Source organism: Eutrigla gurnardus, assembly GCF_963514095.1.
Source record: "Eutrigla gurnardus genome assembly, chromosome: 15".
NCBI lineage: Eukaryota > Metazoa > Chordata > Actinopteri > Perciformes > Triglidae > Eutrigla > Eutrigla gurnardus.
In genome coordinates, this window is record NC_139938.1 from 17753465 (window position 1) to 17775262 (window position 21798).

At 41.9% G+C, this 21798-nt stretch overlaps 1 protein-coding gene across 1 annotated transcript in view; it reads right to left on the reverse strand.

The window, feature by feature from the left end:
* The window catches only part of LOC311026341 (polypeptide N-acetylgalactosaminyltransferase 10-like), a 63199-nt gene that overhangs the window by 22545 nt on the left and 18856 nt on the right, over window positions 1-21798 (reverse strand). Inside the window, exons 2-4 of the mRNA XM_084029855.1 lie at window positions 18197-18299; window positions 16977-17115; window positions 11515-11681 (exon numbers count right to left, since the gene is read on the reverse strand). Coding sequence (XP_083885981.1) covers window positions 11515-11681; window positions 16977-17115; window positions 18197-18299 — 409 coding nt within the window. The remainder of the gene's footprint in view (window positions 1-11514; window positions 11682-16976; window positions 17116-18196; window positions 18300-21798) is intronic.

Here is a 21798-nt window from a genome sequence, read left to right on the forward strand (position 1 = left end):
TGACAGCCACGGAGATTAAACAACGCACATTTTGAATTGTGTGTACAGCGCATTACTCGGGAAGGAGATTGGAGCGGGGAAAGGTTACCGCGTCTAATTCCGAATGGTTAATTTGACCCGGATGAATTGGAATACGGCTCCTGCGTTTTACAGAGAATTTGTCGGGGATATAAATCACCCTAATGAGAGCGGCCTGACGTCCGCAAACACATTACTCATTATTACAATGTGAAGTCCTGGACATGATGAGGGCTCAGACACCATCGATGCTCGGGTCACCTCCGTAGACCCCCATTTACCGAGCAGTCGAACATTCGCTACCCTCCATCTATTTCTGCGTTGCATCTTCCTCCGAGCCGTAAATTAGAAATTCAGTCACAAACACCAAAAACTAGGTAAAACGAAGACACATCACACGGCAGCCAGCTGTGCTCTGCAAATATCCATGAAGGGAAATGCATGTATTTGATGACAATGTATTATTACTAGGGGTAAGTACTGGCAAGAACCTCACGATACGATACGTATCACGATACTTTGGTCACGATACGATACGTAACACGATATCACGATATAAATAAAAATTAAAACACAAGTACCTGTATTTGTATATCAGATGATATTTATCAGTGGACAAATTGAGTCAAAACTATTTCATCAATACAGCCTCTCCATTTTATTAATTCCCATGAAATTCACTGGAATAAATATTGAATATAAAATGAAAAAGGATAAAGTACCCTGAGTGACAATGCACAAAATAATAATAAATAATAATATAATAATAAATAATGTTTCTCCTTTTGTCACTGTTTGAACACTGAACTGAAGAGGTCATATACAAATAATGTAAAAGGTATGTGTAAACGTTGAAAAATCGATATTGTATTGGGCAGCAAAGTATCGCAATATATTGCCGTATCGATATTTTTACCCACCCCTAATTATTACCATGATTTGGTTCAGAAACCAGTTGCACAAAACATGTTATACTTGCCTTATTTGATTTCATACATATATATCTTCATTTCTAACTGGGGATTTTTACTTATTTCTTTATTTTTTGAGTGAGGCGGAGGGGATTTTCAATTCAATTAACCTCAAATTACTGGATACCAATATGCCATCCACATTTTTGTCTTTCCAAGATCCTGGATAACTTCCCAGAAGGCTTGGCACGGCTAATTTAATTCCTCCAAAATATTTGGTTGCTCCTGCGAACTCCATCATACATCCCCCCTTTTTTGCCAAGTGCCAGGAATATTTGAAGCTGCTTTTTTTTTGCGACAGTCATTAAAAATAAAAGGGGGAGGGGGGGTTGCTGAGGGAGAGTCTGTGTGATGATATAAGCCGGTCTAGGGGGGATTTTAAAGACACGCTCCCCACTTTCTCCTCTCCCATCACACCAAAATACACACAGCTTAAATAGTAACCGAGGATATGAGAAGAGATGCATTACAGATACAGCACTTTGCCGCCGGATAAGCAAGAGAAGAGGGCAGACGGCTTCATGTCTCTGCCTTCAAGCACAAAAACATTGACAGCACGGGCATGCACGCCGCTGCTTCACGGCACAACCACGACCCGGATATCTCCATCGGTGCAGCTCTATTTCTGTTGCCTTTTTGGATTTCAAGGTTTTTCTTTCTTTTTAGAAATATCTAAAATACGTCCATTAAAATTCCAACTGTGATGAACAGGACCTTGCACCTTCTGGTGGAAACAGCAACTCTGTTGAATGTAAAGAAATCCTCTCAGAGATGTCTCAGAGAACTGGTTGTAAAAAATGAGAGAGGGTGGGGCTAAAGTGAAGGGGGGCGGGGCTAACCCACGCCAATGAAACTGTAGTCTGACTGCAATAAGTCACCACAACAAACGCGTCACGGGTTATAAAAGGGGGGTGGGGTACAACTATTGGGGGCGGGGCTATAGTGTAAATTGGCCAGGATCAGAACGTATTTGTCAAAGCTGTTTAGATTAAATATTTTCCGACAAATGCTAAAACCACCTCCAGCGAGAGCACACACATTTTTTTTATTATCCAATTTTGGCATTTCCAATCAGCTTTTCTAACATACTTCAAATTTAGAAAAAGTTGAATGAAATGACAAGCCGAAGAAAAACTGACTTGGAGATGGAGAAGGAGGTGTAGTCGCTGTTAGTCGGTGTTAACACGGCAGCACCGACGCCGTGTTTACTCTGAATCTCCAGACCTCATGTTGTAGAGCGGCTCTCGTGCTGCTGCTGTCGCCCGCTGTAAAAGTATCCCCGTGGGGATTGTTAGTACTTGAGAGTCATTGTCAGAGTCTGAACAGCAGCCTGCCAGCTCAGACCTGCGAGTTCAAGTTTCTTCTCATACATGCCGTCGCCGAGCTTCTGTTATGAGAGGACGAGGGAAAAGGGCTTCTCAGGCCCCTGAAGTGGTTTTTGTTGGATCATACAGAATTCATCACACGACTCCAGCCCTTCACATGAAAAAACAAACATCCGTATTGGCCACAACCCCGTGGTGACTCAACAGGTGAAATTTATATTCATTATACGTCTTTGTTTTGATATTGGTAAGATTAGCCATGTTTCATGTTCTCTGGAGACGAAGGGGATATCCGACAAGAGGCCGACAGCAGAAACAGCGTTAAATCATCCATTCAGTGCATCAACATCGTATAGGATTTTCCTATATTTATACTAGGATCTTGCCTTTTCCATGAAGCTTTTCTAAAGCGATACTTTGAAATATGAATGCTGTTATGACCCCACTTTTGAGGTACTGAAATGCCCATGCAGGCGGGAATTGTGAATCATCAATCAAAGTTTTTGAAATATGCATTTCGTTGCTTAGCTTTATATCTGTGAGGAATATTATTGATGCTCTCATTGATACTACATCATGTTGAGTTTCTGTACATTCTCACAAGCATCAAACTACCCACTTCTTTTTCTATCGTTTATCAAAAAAACTACATAAATACGCCAACTTCTGTGTGGTGTTTGCATCTCCAAGTCTTTCTCTAATTAGTATTTGTTTTACCGACTGCTATGTTTAAGGTCACACACGAGCAGGTATTGTAGTTTAACTGGGCAAGCATAGACTTTTCTCTTCGTGCATGTGTTCTCCTCACGTGCACTTTAGCCTCCCTGCAGTCTCTTTATCTTGTAGAAACATTGGTTTTATCAATCCAAACTCCATATTCAATGTCAGAGAGCTTATTCGAGATTTCCTATCAATCCTGCACTCAAAACCTGCACACATAATCAAATCCCCAAAGTACGTCATTCTTTGAATGTTATAAAAGATACATGAGCCAAACCCGGGGATAAGTAGGCTCGCTGTGCATTAAAGTCCATCCTCATAGCCATCATGAATCGTGGCACTCTGGACCCTGATTAATAAAATATCAGCCTCCTACTTAAAATGGCTACATTCAGCTGACGTACAGGAACGCGGCGACGGTTCTTCCGTCCTTCATGGCTGCTCTTTTTACAACGAGCTGAACAGCCCCAAAAAATAAAATAAAGGCATCTCTGCTCTCCAGGGAAGCCTATTAAAACATAATAACAAGTCTTTAGCTCAAACACCAGCCTGTCTCTTATTGGCCGTTCCTCTTATCATCGCTTGTTTTCCTTCCCGTTTTCTTTCGCCGTGTGCTGAACGATGACGTGGCGTTTGGGATTGTTTTGGTACCAAGATTGGCCCCTATTACGCTGGCAGGATGCCAGTTATTTCCACTATTACAGATGCTAATGACGCTCCTTGGGGAGCAGCTCCGACTCTCAATTTCAACTTCAGTTAAACGGGGGAGGAAAAAAATAATCATAACCGCTTTATGGAAACAAGGCAAGAGCGTGACTCATTCTCTGAAGTCGTGTTAGCCCGACGTGGGAGAGACAATGACTTGAGAGCGCTACATTAATGGAGGAGCACGCGTTTTCTCTAGGAAGAGGAGGTGGAACGCCAACTTTCGAAATTATTTTCTGATGGCGTTTATTAAGGATCCGACTCTCCAGACGTGCCTTTTCTACTTCAATCTCTCCCTTTTGCCAACAAGCCTGGACACTTACAGGTGCTCATGAATCCAGCCTCCCCGGAGAACAGTTCTCATCTCCAAATACTCTCTAATTATAAAAAGGGGGGAAAAGACTTGCTACTTGTGAAATTGCAGCCCCCTAGGCCCTGAATACACAGCTTTACTTAAAGGACACTCTTTATCCAAACATGGCCAGAGAGCAATTCAGAGAAAAGTGTGAAGGAAAAATGTCAAATGTGGTTTAAAGTGTTTAACTGTGTTTCGTTGCTGCTTTGAAGGCGCTCAGAGAGCAGATACATAAAAGCTTGACCCTGCAGGATGATAGGATATAGTCAGTGTGTCCATAATAAAATCTAACAGGAGCACAAAAACTCAATTTCATCAGACCAAATAACTCTGAAAGGGACATCATTGTGCTTGCATAGAAGGGCAAGTTTGAGCAAAAACATGCCGAAGGACACGATTTATAAAGGGTTCAATGAACGAAGTGGAACACGTGAAACCTCATCTATCGACTATTACATCATTATTCAATTCAGTAGTTGTTCCCCTTTAGAAATCAACAGACATGCTGTTTCAATGATGAAAGTGACTCATATCTGACAAGCCGGACCAGGCTGTTTTGTTAGTGCGCTCGCTGAATGAATTCAAAAAACTCTCTATCAATTCATTATTTCATCAAAAAGATGACCACAAGAAAGGGGCTTTCAAGATGAAAAATGCTGGTGAAGTTGCAGATCACATCTACGTCCAGCCAAAATATCATTACTTTATTTTTTTTGGGACGATATGAAAACTTCATGTCACAATGATCCTGGAAAAAAATCCCTGCAACTCACAATATCATGTGATGAGCTTCATAAAATGGTACTAAAAGCTGGTGTCAGTTTAAGATACAAATATTTGTCATCAGAGACGAGACACACATTTTTGAAAAACAATCAAATAAATCTTAAATCTGATGATCATAAAGCATAAAGTCTCCTTGCATAAATAAAAGATAGTTACATGAAAAAAATATAAATTAAAACGTTCACGTCTGCACCATGAGAGCGAGCTAGACAGCCGTTTCAAGTCAGTGATGTTTATGAAAAAAAAAAATAATAATTCCATGGGGCGTTTAGTGACCTGGATCCTCTTTGACCAGACGGTGAACTTGAATGCAGAATTGGAAGGCATCAACTTTGGGCGGATTTAGGAAACAAAAGCTAAAAATGAAACATGAAGCTTTCCTTTAACAGGAATCTGGTACACGTATCTAGGATCAGACATTAATATTGGTCATGTAGCCTACATTAATATCGTGATAACAATATATTTCACAATAGGGCAGGTTTTCTGCTAAAAAGTCTACATGAACTAACAACATGCTTTTGTGTATGCTTGTGACAATAATAAATAAATGAACAATCTGTTGACCAGTCTGTTTACTGTAACATGACTTATTTAAACTGTTTTTAACTTTGTTTTATACTGCCTACATAGTCTATTATTGTATTTTGTATTCCCCACTGTGGGACTAATAAAGGATTATCTTATGTTATCTTAAATGAAAAGTACGAAGAACTTTAGCAAAAAAAATAATGACAAATTTTGAGACATTTGAGTTACTATCTTTATAACTAACATTTACAATCCAAACTGAGGCAGCAGAGTTAGTTCTACGGTCAGGTCTACGTACTGATGAGATCCACCTGGAGAACGTTTTTTGGGGGGAGATAAGGATGATGACCCTGCAGGACCCTCGGTGAGTCACTGCTCCATGTGTGTCAGCTGTTCTGGTGTGTGTGTGTGTGTGTGTGTGTGTGGGGGGGGTTCAGCATCATCACGTGTGGCGCTTCATGTACTCCATGTTCAGACATGTAGATGACAGATGGCGAGCGAAGACGTCCGTGGAGAAAGTGGCCCATTAGCCGGGCTAACCTTGAAAGTATCGGGGAGGTTGGGAAGCCGGAGTGAGCCAACACTCCGCCTGCAGCGGGGGCGAGGGCTGCGGAAATTCAATTACAGCCTAATGAAGAGTGAGCTGACCTCCCCCCTCGCCATCACTGCCCCCCCTCCCAGCCTCCCAGCCTCCCTCCTCCATGCATGCAGCTCAGGCTCATCATGGACTGTAGCTGGGCAGGTTAGCAGGTGAGACATGTGTGCTGTCTGTCTCTCTGTGTGTTTTATAAGCATGTCACTGTTAATGAGTCGGGCTGGGATGTAACGATACCGCATACAAGGTTTTTTCTTTTTCTTTAATGCCGTACAATGAGTCACGACATGGCAACTGAAATCATTAAACAATCGATTAATGTCAAAAACAATTAAATGTGACCAATTAGACACTTAAAAAAAAAGAAGCTGAAAAACCATTTGTTTAGGATTTTTTGTTCTATGTTTTTAGTTAAATATCGGCATGTTTATCGGCAATATTGGCATGAAAAGTGCTATATGAATGAATGAATGAGTAAATGGAGGATAAAAAATGGAGGATAAAAAATGATACCAACAAAAATAATGTGTCCTCAGTTGTGTTTCAACTGGAGAATTGGATAAAAGTCAATGGCACAGCTAACAAGCTCCAAGCGCGTCCTCGGTTTTGTTAAAGGTCAGCGCCGTCGACTCGCTTGTTATTGGTGAAAAGCACAACTTGTCAAAGTTTAACAAAGCTGAAAACTCAAATCAAACTATTCAAACTACATTTACTTCACTCCCACGAGAAAATCCATCAATTCATCGATTCTCCTGCAAATTATTGTATCAGCACAGATAAGCACTTTCACGAAAATGATGAGGGGGGGAATCGAAAAGAGAACGGCGACATCGAGGGAGGGAGTTTTGTTTTCATCGTCGTGACAGCCATTTGGCCAGATTTAAATGTTCCACCAGTACCGCTGCCAAGAGAACGGCAATCCAGCCCGAACGTTTCCTGCAACGCACGGGTAAAATAATCTGGTTACGGTGGTGTTCCTTTGCCAAGACCTGACACGACCCCTTTTTGGCAACAATGAAACAATCACTGTGTTGTTGCCTCTCAACTTCTCAAAGCTGAAACTTCAACACAAAAAACGCCATTAATATTGTGATGATTCATTATCTCCTCACTTCTCACTATAATCAGCTATTACATTCATTCCATTGTGTAAGTGGCATTTCAATTAATTCCGGGTAATTTCAGGTGTGTGATCGGTAGAAATCAACCTCATTCATTGATAGAGTGATAAGTCATATGTTCCTTAATTCCCCTTATAAGCCTCCACCTCACCTCTCCGTCTCTGAATGTTGTTTCATGAGGCTTGATTGCTCCATCTCTCACTCGATGACTCCGTTTATTGCCCGTAGCCATTCATCAGCTGCCTCCGCACACGAACCGCACTTTCATTTCCGCGATAACGGCCATTAAAAAAACTAAAAACGTGTTGAAAACGCAAATAGACAAATCAGTAAACACAATAATTTGGGAATAAAATCAGAATCTCACATTAACATTCTCTCATATGAACATCTAATGTTCCAAAACTCAGCTCTCTCGTTTCTACAGCTGTCTGTTTGAGGCCGTCGGGCGCCGGACAGCGACTGAATAATTGGACCATCAATCTGGCGTCGGTGACAGCTTTCCATCGCAGCAGGTGCTCCTGCAGGGAGGCTCAGTGGTCCCGCTGATAGGGATTGTCTCTGTCACAGATCACAGTTAACCATGATGGATACATCTGAGCTCACCATGTCCCGTTTAATGAAAAAGCCACTATGAAGACGTCCAAGCCCGACAACGCGCCAGATATGAGATATGAAAAGGAAAAGCTGTCCTTTTTTTTTCGGCTGACAAAAAATCTGTCGGTAGGTTCTCGCCAGTTAAGTGATATTCATTTCTAATGTGGCCGTATGTTGCTGGGAGATCCAAGCAGAAGTGCACATAAATGCAGTAAAGTCATCCCGAATGCATAACTCAAAATGAACGTGGTTTTTTACAGATAATGTGATACCAGAACTAAAGCAAGTGCAGCTTGACTGTAATGTTAATCAACGTTTACTGTCACTCATCGTATTGGACACGGCACACAGTGAAATTCAGCCTCAGCATTTAGCAATAAAATGTCATTTTGGACCAGAAGTAACAAATGTGAGCAATACAAACGATAGTGACAGCAGGCTAGCCTTTACTCATTACCCAACATGCACTGTGGCTGCATCCTATTCTAGTCTACTGGGGGAGGAAAGATGGGTCCCTCTGCCTTTTCTATGAAGGATTCCTGTTTTTATGCTTGTAGAAAAACTAGATTGAGGGACTGACACAGACACCTGACATTTACCGTTATCAACAATCTTCCACTGGGTAAAGTTTTCAGTCAATAGCAGCAGAGATTAGCTTTTCCCCCCCAGGGGTGATACAATGGCCGGGGGGGGGGGTGAAGTTTATAAACTGAAGCTAAGTGGGTTTAGTTTACTCTTTTTATTCTATTTTTCTTTTTCTTTTGTAACTTTTTCTCTGTGACTTAACTATTTCCTTGTATATGTTTTGTCAATCAATATCATCCATTTTTTATTTTATGTCCATATCTATATTTGTATGCACTTCCTGGTGAATGACGCGGTAGAAAGACGAGGTTTGAAGTGGAGTTTTTGTGTGAGTCTGTGTGAGAAACTCTCCAACATGCCCGACTGGGCGACTAAACCCCAATATTTCAATCCCTCTGAATCATATAATAGATGCTTAGCGTGAGACTTGAAATATACTGTAATAACACTGTGCCGTTCCTTTAACCACAGTATAGACATACTAAAAAAAAAGCAGCTATTTCTCCACTCCACTTTCACATTCAATCCATTCTTAAGAGCTTCTAAGCTTGAGGAGACCTCATTCATTTAACGGCTACACCAAGCAGCAGCAAGTGCAGTACGCAAGTCAGAAGCCAAGGCTTTCAAACGGTTCGTACTGTAGTCTGTAGGGTGAACAGTTTCAGAGAAGCAGAAACAAATCTAGCGACTCCCAATGAAAGCCACGTGACCCTCGCCTTGAGTGTGATGATCCTCGACCCACAGCGAACCCCAGCTGACACGGTCAGAGCTCCTCACGGCTCATATTCTCCTGTTCTTTGTGTTTCTATGACACACCGTTTACCCAGAAAGCACAGCACAGCTTCGGCACAGAAGCCCACTCACGATGACACGGTGCAGGTAGAAAAGAGAAAAGAGTCTGGAATGAAAAGACAGCTTCAAACCGCCCGACACCCTTCAGAACCCGGAGAGGATAGTCGCCGACAGCGAAGCATGCCCGAGCGTGCAGACGACTCTCAATCATCACGTCGCCTTTTGAGTCAAATAGTTTGATTAATTAGGATTTGAAAAAAAGGAGAGAAGAGGCTGTTTCTGCAACGCCGCTCCGCAGCGAGGCTATAATTACACGACACAGAAAAACGGTGCTAATTAGCACCTCAGAAAATATAACTGCAGTCTGAAAAAGGCATCTCATCAATTGTTTATCTTCTTCGTGTCAGCTGCGAGGTACCAAAACAAAACAGCATCAATTAAAGCAACAGGGCATCAGCATTACTGCGGGCATGCATGACGCCACGGAGCTGAGAGATAGTTGTTGTTATCAAGAAATGTGACTGAGGGTTTGATGAAATGTGAAAAGCTATTTTTTATTTATTTTTTTGTCAGCCGCTCGGTGTTTACCTGACCTTGTAATTCACTTCGACGTCTGTGTGCTACCTCGGTGCCGTGGTGAGAGGAGAGGTGCAAACACATGGGAGAATCATTCATGACACCGGTATTCTGGTGGAACGTGAGAACGGACGTCAGAGAAGCAGCTTCAGTTTCTGGCATAACTTCACGGAAGTTTGGCAAAAGCCGAATAATTGCAAATGCAATAAAATTAGGCTTAAAAGGTGCTTTTTATGAAGATAGATTTTATATATGATTGGACACAAGGATGATGTTCATTTCTCAATAAAATGGTTAGTATCGCTGGAAATTCCAAGCTTTCTAATGCACCTGAATGCACCTCACATCGAGACACCTCTGTGAATGGGAAACGTTCAGATTCACAATTAACTCTATGTTCTTGTCAACATATTTCACTTACAGTGGATTGATCTTCCTTATGTTTTACCTTTCCAATGAGACCACATATATGAGCCAGCTATTAGTGATTCATTTTGGGTTTTATTATTTAAGGCATTTCACTGAGGGAGAGAAGTTAATCGCCTCACCCTCCAATCTTTGCAGTGCTGCACATACATGAAGTGAACTAGCAGGTGAGCTCTGAGACGCCCACACAGGTGTGTCCCTCTGATGCTGGAAGATTCGGGCTAAAAAGTCAAACACACCTGACAGACATTCACTTCAACAGAAAAAAACCTCCAATAAAAAATATTCTTTCATATCCTCTTTTTTTTCCTCTCTTCATATATCTTTAGTGCAACATTTAATATCCAAGCGAAGGGAAAAGTGAGCAGGAAATTATGCGTAACACCGTCTCTATATAAACCAGGCTTAATGATGAATATCTACCGCTCATACCCAGACGATAATATTGCACTTGTCCCTCGATTTATTATGCGAGGGTTCAGAGCTGTACATTAACTCCAGAGTTTGAACTGATTAAACCGCCTGCGCGAGAACACCGAGCCACACCAGAAAGTGGATTCTCTTTTCTCCCCTCGTTTAACGCGCTGACACTGGCCGGGTCACACCATGCCCTCATCATAATCACCATCTGTTCAGAGGTCACTGCAATCTTCAGCTCCAAACACGATCGTACACGCAGCCTGCGGGCGAAGCTTGGCGCCTCGCAGAGACAACTCATTTACAGTCTCGGCACAGAAAACTGGTTAAGAAAAAGTTCTTACATAGACTGAGGAGGAGAAAAAAAATTAACACGAATATTATTGTGATATATTCTTAAAAGTAAACAAGCATGACAGGCCATGGTAGTTCACTGTTAGATCTTTACAGCCTATATCTGCCCTGACACGCACACGCACACGCACACACACACAGACACACACACACACACACACACACACACTAATAAATAACTGATTGGTGGAAGGAAAATAACCCAGATTCAGCTGTGAATTAACTACTACTGTGTTGGTACCGGGAAGTTGATTCACCTCAAAAATGCTGCTGATCTACTGTCTTTTATTTCCCAATGTAAGTCCATGGAAAAGTATGTTTCATCACGTGACAAAAGCAGAACTTGTAATTCCACCATTTGGCCACTTGGTAAACTTGGCGTCCAAGCCTGGCCCTCTTCCTGGGTTTCTTGGCTGCAACACCGACCCACCACTGGGTGTGTTTGTGTCTCCTACTCCCCTCAGTCTGCTCATGATGTAAAAGGCAAGCATGTCTCATGATCACATCTGCAGAAGCCCGGCTAATGCTCTTGCTTCTGAACAGCTCATTATTTGTGCTGCAGTCGCCGATATCCGCAGACTAATAACTGGGTGGTTTGCCACATTACTCGTTACCGGCCGCGCTCCAGTATCAGACGTACCTTTGTCGCTGAAGTCGTCGACCAGTATGACCTCGGCGATGAGCTGCGGGGGTGAGCGGTTGAGCACGCTGTGTACGGTCCTCAGCAGCGACGACCAGCCCTCGTTATGGAACGGGATGATGATGCTGGTGTTGGGGAGCTTGTCTGCATACAGCTTCAGTTTACAGCTGCGCACACACACACACACACACACACACACACACACACACACACACACACACACACACACACACACACACACACACACACACACACACACACACACACACACACACACACACACACACACACACACACACACAAGAGAGATGTTAAATGTTAGCATGGTGAACTCTTTACCAGGTTTACCAGAGTAGATTTACACAATTAAAAGGAGATTTGGATGCATATTGATGTGATGATAGCAGCTTGGAAAGTAATAATAATGAAGCTAGTTGACCTTTGACTTCATTTTTAGTTGAAGCAGCAACAGTTGCTTTAAGTGTTGGCCGTAACATACTGCCGTAGTTTTACCAAATTATTTAGTGCGTTTCATTTTAAATTCCCAAATGTTAATTGACGGTGGGGAAGGAAATCTTGTGGAACCGGGGGGGCGCTGCCCTTTTCTCCAGCTCGCCGCCGAGCTCCCGACCAGCTCAACCTGAACAATGTGTCGCTCTTTTAATAAGATGTAATGAAGCGTACCACCTGCTGGCTTGCCCTTCCATCCCTCTCTCTATTCTCTGCTCTCTGTGAGAAGTCGAAGGGGAATCTGTAGAGACAGTAATTATCTCGGAGACTCTCGGGGCTGTCTGGCTGCCTGAAACTCTCTCTCTCTCTCTCTCTCTCTCTCTGTGTGTCTGTCTCTCTATCGTGTCATCCTGGCGGTGAGTGAGAGTGAAATGAATGAATGAATGCTGCTGGGAGGTCTGGTGTGGCACCTGGTTGTCAGACACCTGCCATTCTGCTGTCATTCTGACCAATCAAACAGACGCGTGCGCCCCCCCTCCTCCCCCCGTCTGGAGCGTATAAGACCTCGGAGGTCCAGACAGAGCATCCCTGACAAGGTCTGTTGTCCTGTTGAGACGATTTCTATGTTCCGTCCTTGTCGCGTCAGACCTTGCATGAGTCAAAAGCTGTTTAATTAAAAAAAGGGCTCGAAAATAAGCTGCAAAATGTTTGCTTTCCTAAAAACCCTGATTATCGTTAAAGAAAACAGCAATATGGTTGCATAAGAAACCTTCGGCAGCGTTACAAAACAAAATCACAAAGCTAAGATTGTAATTGTAACTATTGACGATATATTTGTTGCAGTTGGGTCTTTTTTCAAGGATTCTGATCTTTCCTTTTTACATTAGTTTGTAATGTAAAACCACGAACAGAACACCATCAACCAGTCCAATATCAAACAGATATGGATCCATACAGTCCAACCTGTAAAATGACCCTATCATAAGCAGCCCAGACCAATTACAAGCTTTTATGGCTGGATATTTTTCTCCTCTGTGCCCTTCTGGGTTCTCTTGTTATCAGTGTGATGAGAGGAAAAAAGGGCAATAAACGCACAAATAATAAGAAAACACTGCTGTCCAGAAGGGAAGAAGTCGTAAAGTCTCATTTTATCGCACGCTGGCTCCACAGCTGCATCGCCGCTTCAACTCAGAACTCACAAAATTAACAGCTACGAGAATGAACTAATGATTTGTTGTCATGTATTTCATTTGAAAGAAAGTGCTGCGGTTGGCTTTGTGGGAGGACGGCCGGATGGAAAAAGTGTTTGATGGTGCCGTGAGGTCACAGGATGCAGGGAAATGTAGAAATGTGGGGTGGATAAATGTGAGAGAACATGAAGTGTTTTTGTCCCGGAGAGACCTTGAGGGGAAAAAACGTTTAAAACGTCTTCCTACATAAAAGTGACGGCGGGGTCAAAAGAAGGTAGGAGGAGAACGCTGAAGGCTGGTGTGTGATGAATCGGGTCAGCAGGTCTGAAGCTGTCTAGCGGACGATATTTATAGTGTTGCTGGTGTGTTTATTTTCAGTATTGTGTTCTTTAATGAGTCAGAGGGGAGCTGGGAGACAGGCAGCAGTCTGTAACCACAGGTCCATATGGCTCATCATGTCTCCACAGCCTCTTATTTAATGCTGTCTTCTGTTCAAACAGGAGGTTTAATGTTTACTGACATTTTAGGAAATCTTAGACTCACAATGTTAAGATGTGGTACAATTTAGCCACATCAAAGCTAGTATTTTGATGATATCCAACTGTGACTTTGATACGACACCCTGCCTAAATGTCTGGCCACGGAGCGAGAAACAATACTATATACTTTATAAAACATCCTTGTTGGTGGATTATGCTTATTATATTATTTCTCATACCGTTTTTGAAGGGTATTGTGATACCTTTCTAATCTGATTTTACCTTAGCATATTGACTATGTTTAGCATAGTAGCACATAGTTAACATGCTGACATGCCATGCATCTACGACTTTTCTGCAGCTTCTCTGGGTTGCATTGACAGAAACAGGAACAGGAATTGGTTTATGCTGTCACAAGTAAAGTGCTCGACAAGTGGGCATATTCAACATGGATGAAAAGTCATTGGATCACCAAAATCCCTTGGGCTTCTGGTGGTTAGTTTCTATGAGATGTGCTCTACATGGCTGTGGCAACCAAAGGTTGTTTCCCTCTGGCGCCACAATCAAAAGGTCCATCTCCTCACCAGAAACATCCGACTTTAATGGGCAGTTTACTGTGGAATTTACTCGCACAATGAACCGGAGTTTAATGAACCGCTGCCCTAATGACGTAAAACTGCTTCCTCCTTGAAACGTCTCCCTGCAGTCGGAGTAAAAAAGCTGCGTCCATCGGTTCTTCACACCTCGCCTCAATGCCACTGATAATCGCCGTCAAGAACACGCTTTGTGAGCACATAGGTGTCGTGTGCTGTGTAATCAGCTTCTGTCGGTGTAAAGCGACACGTCTCCTGTGAATAGACCGGGCAGGTTGTTAATTGGAACAATTGTTCCGAACGGTGCTTGTTGTAATGACTTGGTACAGATCCAGCGTGGAAAATTAAAGGTGTAAACAGCGGCGTGTCCGTTAGCTTGTCATCGCGTCCCCGTTGGCGATGGTGACGGCACACAATTTATGTTTTTTTTTAGGGGAAGCCGCTATTTGCGTCTCATTATAAAGCTGTAGTTGTCTCTTGGGTATTAAAACGCTGGCCATTGAAATTAACGTTGTTAAAGCCATGTAAATAGTCTAGACAAGCATTCCTACAGTGTCTTTCTCTTCTACCGAATAATCTTAAATAAGATGTTATAGGACGTAATAAATGATAAAGTCTCCCTAAATAAATAAAGGATGAATGAATAAAAAATAGTTTTTGTGTTCTGTATTTTCTCCCAACTTCTCTGCCATCTCTGCTTTTTTCAGTTACTCGTGAAGATATTTAGGATTATTCACCACGATCAACTCATTGTGAGTGTTTTTTATTGCAATCCACAATGAAATCCTTTATCGCCCCATCATGGCACAGCCTTCGGGAGCAATTTGGGGTTCAGTATTTTGCCAAGACACAACATGTGGATTAGGGGAGCACGGATCAAACCGTCAAACTTCTTGAGACTTGAATGTTTCCGCCCTCAGGTTCTCAGAGAGTCAGGTTTGTCCACATATCCCTACTTAAAGACATTTCTAAAAGGCAAAATAAGTGCTTTAAAGTTTGATTTGGTCTAGTCAAATGCTAACATAATAAAATACATACAAGCAGTCATGCCAAAAATTATCTCTCACAATCCAAATCCAGAACAGCTTTCTCTCTTAAACTCCTAAGAAAAATTCGAATGGTATCAGCTGTTTGACTCCCTGTCTCCTTCCCATAAAAACAGATTTCCCAGGCCGGTCCCGCACTCAAGCTGGCTTCTTATCCAATAGTCAACCTTATTTTTGGGGAACAACAACCATCTGTCACAAAAGAGGGCTGGGAGTCTGCAGGTTTTCAATCCAACCAACGGCTGCACCAGGTGATTCATTTTTCCTTTCCGGCTGATGGAGTGCCAATCTGTGAAATAACCTGCTGCAGTCTTTTGGCTGGAATGAAAACCTGCAGCCTCTCGTCCCTCTGTGGGCCCTTCCTGCCCCTTATTCAGATGAAACTGCTCCTACAACACACAAGATTTATTTCTTTGTAGGAAAAAAAAAAAACAGGAATTGTGCTTGAGGTTACTGGGCGCTTTGGTGGTGATTCTAAAAGGAAGTGATTCCCGTATGGTCACCACGGCACAGTCCATAAAAAATGACTGATGTGGCAGATTGACATGGGATGAGAATGCTGCAGCAGAAACATCTCTAGTCCAGGTTCGACTGCAGGAACCTTCCCGGGGACCAGGGACCTTTTGACTGCGGGGACATTTTCCCAACAGAACAAGCCCTGGTTGGGGGGTTAGAGAGCTTCCGTAGTGGGATTAATAGGGATGTTGCTCATTCAACTCCCCTGTTTTAGGATGACTGAAGAGCATCTCTCTGTTTTTAACATTCAAAGTCAATTACGGCTTTGCTCTCGGCTTCCAAACTCATTTTAAAAAAGAGAGAACACGCATCGAATGAGAGAAAACAATAAGTGATTTTCTGATTGTTTCACGGCGGTTACGTTCTAAAGGTGAATTAAATGACCATGAAACACTCAACAGATGATTCACTGTGGAAACAGATGCTCTTAGTTTCATTCTCTCCCTCTGCGTTTCGTTCATTACATCCGACGTGCATCAGTAAATAAATGTTGCTCCGAGACAGAAAATAAGTTGTTGTTATTTCCCAGTGTGTTTTTTTTTTTTCTTTCTTCCTTTTTGATGAAACTAGCAGTCACACTGAGCTGCAAGCCACAGCTTGTGTTTACCCCGGCGACCACCAGCAGCCCCTCGTCAGTCTCCAGGTCTTAAGGTTGCCATGGAAACGCAGACAACAATGGGCTGAACGAACCTTTTAGGTATCCAGATAGATGTTTCTGTAGATGAATTGTAGACCGTGTACTTATAGTTTATCATAAAACACTGTTTTTGTGTTTTGTTCTGTCAGCTATAATACACAAATAAATAGAGATTTCATGCAAATGGGAAAATGATCTTTCTGGTTCACTTTGCCAGTAAACACCTAGTACAGAAGGTGCATGCTCGCAGTGAGCCCTCCGCAGTCTCCCTCCCTGGCAAACACACACAGAACAACACACACACACACACACACACGCACACACACACACACACACACACACACACACACACACACACGCACGCACACACGCACACGCACACACACACACACACACACGCACACACACACACACACACACACACACACACACACACACGCACACACACACACACACACACACACACACACACGCACACGCACACGCACACACACACACACACACGCACACACACACACACGCACACACGCACACACGCACACACGACTCACTTTGGGTGGCGGATGTCGGGGACGGAGCGGTTGAGGGAGATCCGGTCGCTGACGTAGATGTTGAAGCCGTTCTCCCTGTAGGCCTGGTCCACCCGGTCGGCATCCGTCAGGGGGAACGCCTTCCCCTGTTCACCGTTACCTGCATCAAACACACACACACACACACACACACGTGTCACTATGACAACAACAACAAGAGTGGATCAATTACACCACAAATGTATTGGTCAGCAGTTCTCCAAAGTCTACACAGCCTTCAAACTCTTGTCTCACTTTAATTGCTTCAAAACATTTAAATGTATATAATCTAAAGCTTTCTCATGGTAATTCTTACAGTAAAAAAACCTTTAAGGACTTTTTAAATACTTGTTAATGCTATTATAAATGCAAATTCTAATCAATTTCATTGTTGAAAAAAAGAAAACGCAAATAAGAGCAAAACGTAACAACATGAAGAAGAACAGGATCCAGGCAAAAAAGTCCCAAAACTTAAAGCAGAATTTTATAAAAACAAAGCAAGACAACAAGACATTGTTGTGGGTTCAAATGTAAGTAAAAAAAATAACTTCATAAAACAGATTTGTTTACAACTCTGGTCTGTATAAATCAAAGCTTTGATGTCTGGAGGAGAAAAACCTGCTGATGAAACATGATGAAATGAATATAGACTAATGACTGAACTACTTAAGAAATATTTCACAGCTTCATCTTGAGCAGATTTATTAAAAGAGAACAAATACAACACTTTTTACTATTATTATTATTATTATGCAGGCGCATACATTTCATGAAGCAGAAATGATCCGCTTTGCCAAAGTATGGGAAATAACTTTTGGCCTTTAACGGCTCATTTCAGGGATAAACCCATTTACACTAATTTACACTGTTTGCACAAAGGCTGATTTCCCCGAGTAGAAAATAAAAGCGACTTGCTGATGATTGTGAAGGATATAAACTGTACTTATGACAGCAGAACTGCACTCAAAGCTGAGATTTATTTGAGCTGGAGAGCAATAAGACCCGGTGAAGGATTGAGACGGCGTGTGAGAGAAGATCCGTTAATCTGGATACGAGTGGAGAAATGTGGGAATATCTTCAGTACGTGGGATTTATTTTTGCATTACTGTGACGCTCGTGTGCATGACGAATGCGTCACGCAGTCGTCGTCTGTACTTGGCAGGCTTCCTACGAGGCGGGGCCGCGAGGACCTTTGGACCTACCCGATCGAGCGGCGTCTCGTTTGATTGCATCGTAGTTGTGCCAGTCTTTCCTCCGCACGCCGTCGGGTCCCACCTGAGCCTCCTTCGCCAACCGGTTGAGCCCCTGCAGACGCACACAAGCACGGAGAAGGACGGTTCAGATCAGACATGAGGCAGCGGTGTGGAAATTTCATGTCATGAACCAAAATTAATGCAATTCACGTTATTATTAAAAACTCTTAAAATGGCATTCAAGCATCCTGGAATCACTTTGCATTTTTGTAAAGCAAACAAATCACGGATAAAATGCACATTTTTTTGTGAAAAATACTCAAATAAAACTTCACCTCAAATAAAATGATCATAAATCATATAAATAAGGTCTCCCTGCATAAATAAGGGATTTTACAAAACATATTTTATATCCCGCATTTTGAATCTTTGGCTTCACAGCGATTTGATTAACGATTCAGTAACTTTTAACCAAAACTCTATATCCATGAAATAAACATGCAATAATGCCAGTGAGATACTGTATACTTCTGAAAGGTGAAAAAATAAACATACAACAGAATTACTTATTAAACATATTTATTCTATAAAAGTAGTCCTGCATAATATTTTATGCCGAATACAAAAATGTAATTAAACAATTTTCAATCGGCTAGATGCTGGCAGGGGAGAGAGTGTCTTAAAAGTCTTAAAACATGAATCATAATTAAGAATCACAATTCATAAGATTTAACGCATTCATATGGATTATTGATGAAGCCAAAGCGATTCATTCTATTTATTTATAATCGGTAGCATGAATCGTTACACTACTAGTATTTTAGTATCTAGTAGTTTTTATTCACTTCCCGACCACACAGCTTTTTCAATATTCTTGTGATGAAATGTACGATTATCCTGATCAACACAGTCAAACTTCAGTGTTTGTGTAACGCTGTGACACACACGGACACACTCGGCTGGTTGAAAGGAGCCATTTAGTTCCAGATCACTCAAGAGCTCCGTGAAAGTAAACTTAAGATGGATGAAACTTTCCCGGAGATCCAGCAGACACTCAATCACATTCACCGCCTTGTTGCTTTTATCTCATTTCGTATTTGAAGGCGATCATCATGGTTCGGAAAGGTATAACGATGCAATCAGAGACTTTTTTTTTTTTTTTTTTAAATGCGTCATCGCTGTTGCTTTCATGCAAATGAGATGTGCGAGAAAAAAAAAGTTCATGAGCTGTTTGGTGACAAAGTCAAAAACAAAAAGCAGAGCCAGGATGAAAGTCTAACTTTGGCCACATCTCAAGATTGTTAAATGTCAACGTGTCTAGTAATGCAAGACGAGGAAGGAGATATTACAATTAATGAACTGACAAAATGCGACTGACTGAAAACTGTGATTTATTATCATCGAGCGAGCTTTCAAGTCTCAGCAAGTTCATAGCAGAGTTGATAATTAAATTTGAAAGCATTCATTTTTCCCCATGACGACGATTTCATTGGATGTCCATCGAAATTATGTCTTAGTGATGATTGTTGAAATGCAGTTAAGGGTGCGAACTGAAGGGCCACAATGGTGCATCTGCACAATCATGTACTAGTATTAGAAATTAGAAGTAGATATTTCCATAATTCCTGATACTAGTACATGATTGTGCCATCTACACCATTGTGGCATGTTTTTTTTTCTATTTCAAATTACTATTTGAGGCACATTAATCAGGTGCTGTAAATGTTGACACATACTATAGAGAAGTAAATGTGTTTTTAACTGTATTATATTTATTTATTATTTTATTTTTGTCTAAATGTCACCACAATAATTTTTTTCGTCTCCAAAAATGGTGAATAAAGAGAATAAAAAAAATAAAATACATTTCCATAGTTTCTGAATGCAACACTGAACCTAAGTACCACGTGTTTGACTTCCCACCGGTCTACCACTACCACCGCGAATACACACGAAACACGTTGAATATACACACTGTGCACTTTAAAGAACTTACACAGTTACACAACAGTGAAGCGCTCACAATAAATGTTCTATCCTGTCGGTATCAGTGTCGGCGAGGAGATTTCTCCAGAGCACCGGGCTCTCGCCATCCAACAGCGTGGTGCTGAGAGTTTATCCACAGAAAGTGTGCTCTCCCATTTCATGCCTGACGATCCTGTGAGGAGAATATCAATGCTGTGACGCACAACTCCGCGGAGGCCCTATGTACACAACCCCACACGTACCGACAGACGCGCTGCAGCTCAGCCTACAAAAGGCAGTCGGCTGTTTCTTCTCCCCACTTAGTCATTCCACACACTGAGTGACTTTCAGTGACTCGGCATCGTGAATTACAGGATCACGGCACAATGGAGAAATAATTAGCTTGATGGGAGGAGGCAATTAGTGAAACACTTAAATACAAATGGCACCACTGACTGCATGAAATATTGTGAATTATTAATCAGCCTGCAAGCTTAGAGGAATGTGACGCTGAATAACAAACTGTGTGTATGCACACACACACACACACACACACACACACACACACACACACACACACACACACACACACACACACACACACACACACACACACACACACACACACACACACACACACAGAGATGGAGAGATTTGGTTTAGGGACTCTTGGTAGGGTCGTGTTGCACTTCAATCTTTGTGAGGATCAAGTTTAAACCCCGACAGGGAGGGCATTGGTAAATAAGGACATCTTGGCTTAGGGTTCAGGAATGAGTTTGGTCAGGGATAAAGCCTGATGAAGTATCCATTATCAGGAATTTATGGACAATAGGGAGGCCAGAATTGCCGATGCTAAGTCCATTAATTCCTGATTATGGACACCTCCAAGGGCATTATGCCACTTATACAATGGTCCTTCTCCTCTCCCCAAAATATAAATAACTAACAGCATTAATCTTAAAGTTTTTATCAGGCAGCAACCTCCAGTTCTGAAAAGGAAAGCCAACGCTGAAGTGCCTTAAACCTGTATTCTCTCTACTGGCCATCAGGGGGCGACTCTGCTTTGGGTCAGCTACGGGCCAGAAAGCTAACATTGAATACAATTGACAAAATGTATTCGTAATTTGACAGCAGAAGGTTATGGTAACATGTGTAGGAGGGAGCATAGAATTGTGGGTACTCTGGTCGAGGGCTGACATCAGACAAAGAAATTCTTAGTTTACCAATCAATTAGTTGACTTAATAGACATGTTAACCTGAGTTTCTTAACTCAGAATAACACGAGGGGTGAGTATTGGCAAGAACCTTACGATACGATACGTATCACGATGTTGCGATATGAATAAAGATAAAAACACAAGTACCTGTATATGTACATCAGATGATATTGATCAGAGCACAAATTGAGTCAAAACTATTTCATTCAAAACAGCCTCTCCAGTTTATTAATTCCCATGAAACTGGAATAAATATTGAAAATAAAATGAAAAAGGATAAAGTACTGCATTCACAACGCGTCTTAACATGAATCTTTTATTATTATTTTTTTAAATCGATCTTTGGAGTTGAAAAATCGAAAAATTGTATTGGGCGGCAAAGTATCGCGATATATTGCCGTATCGATATTTTTACCCACCCCTACTCCT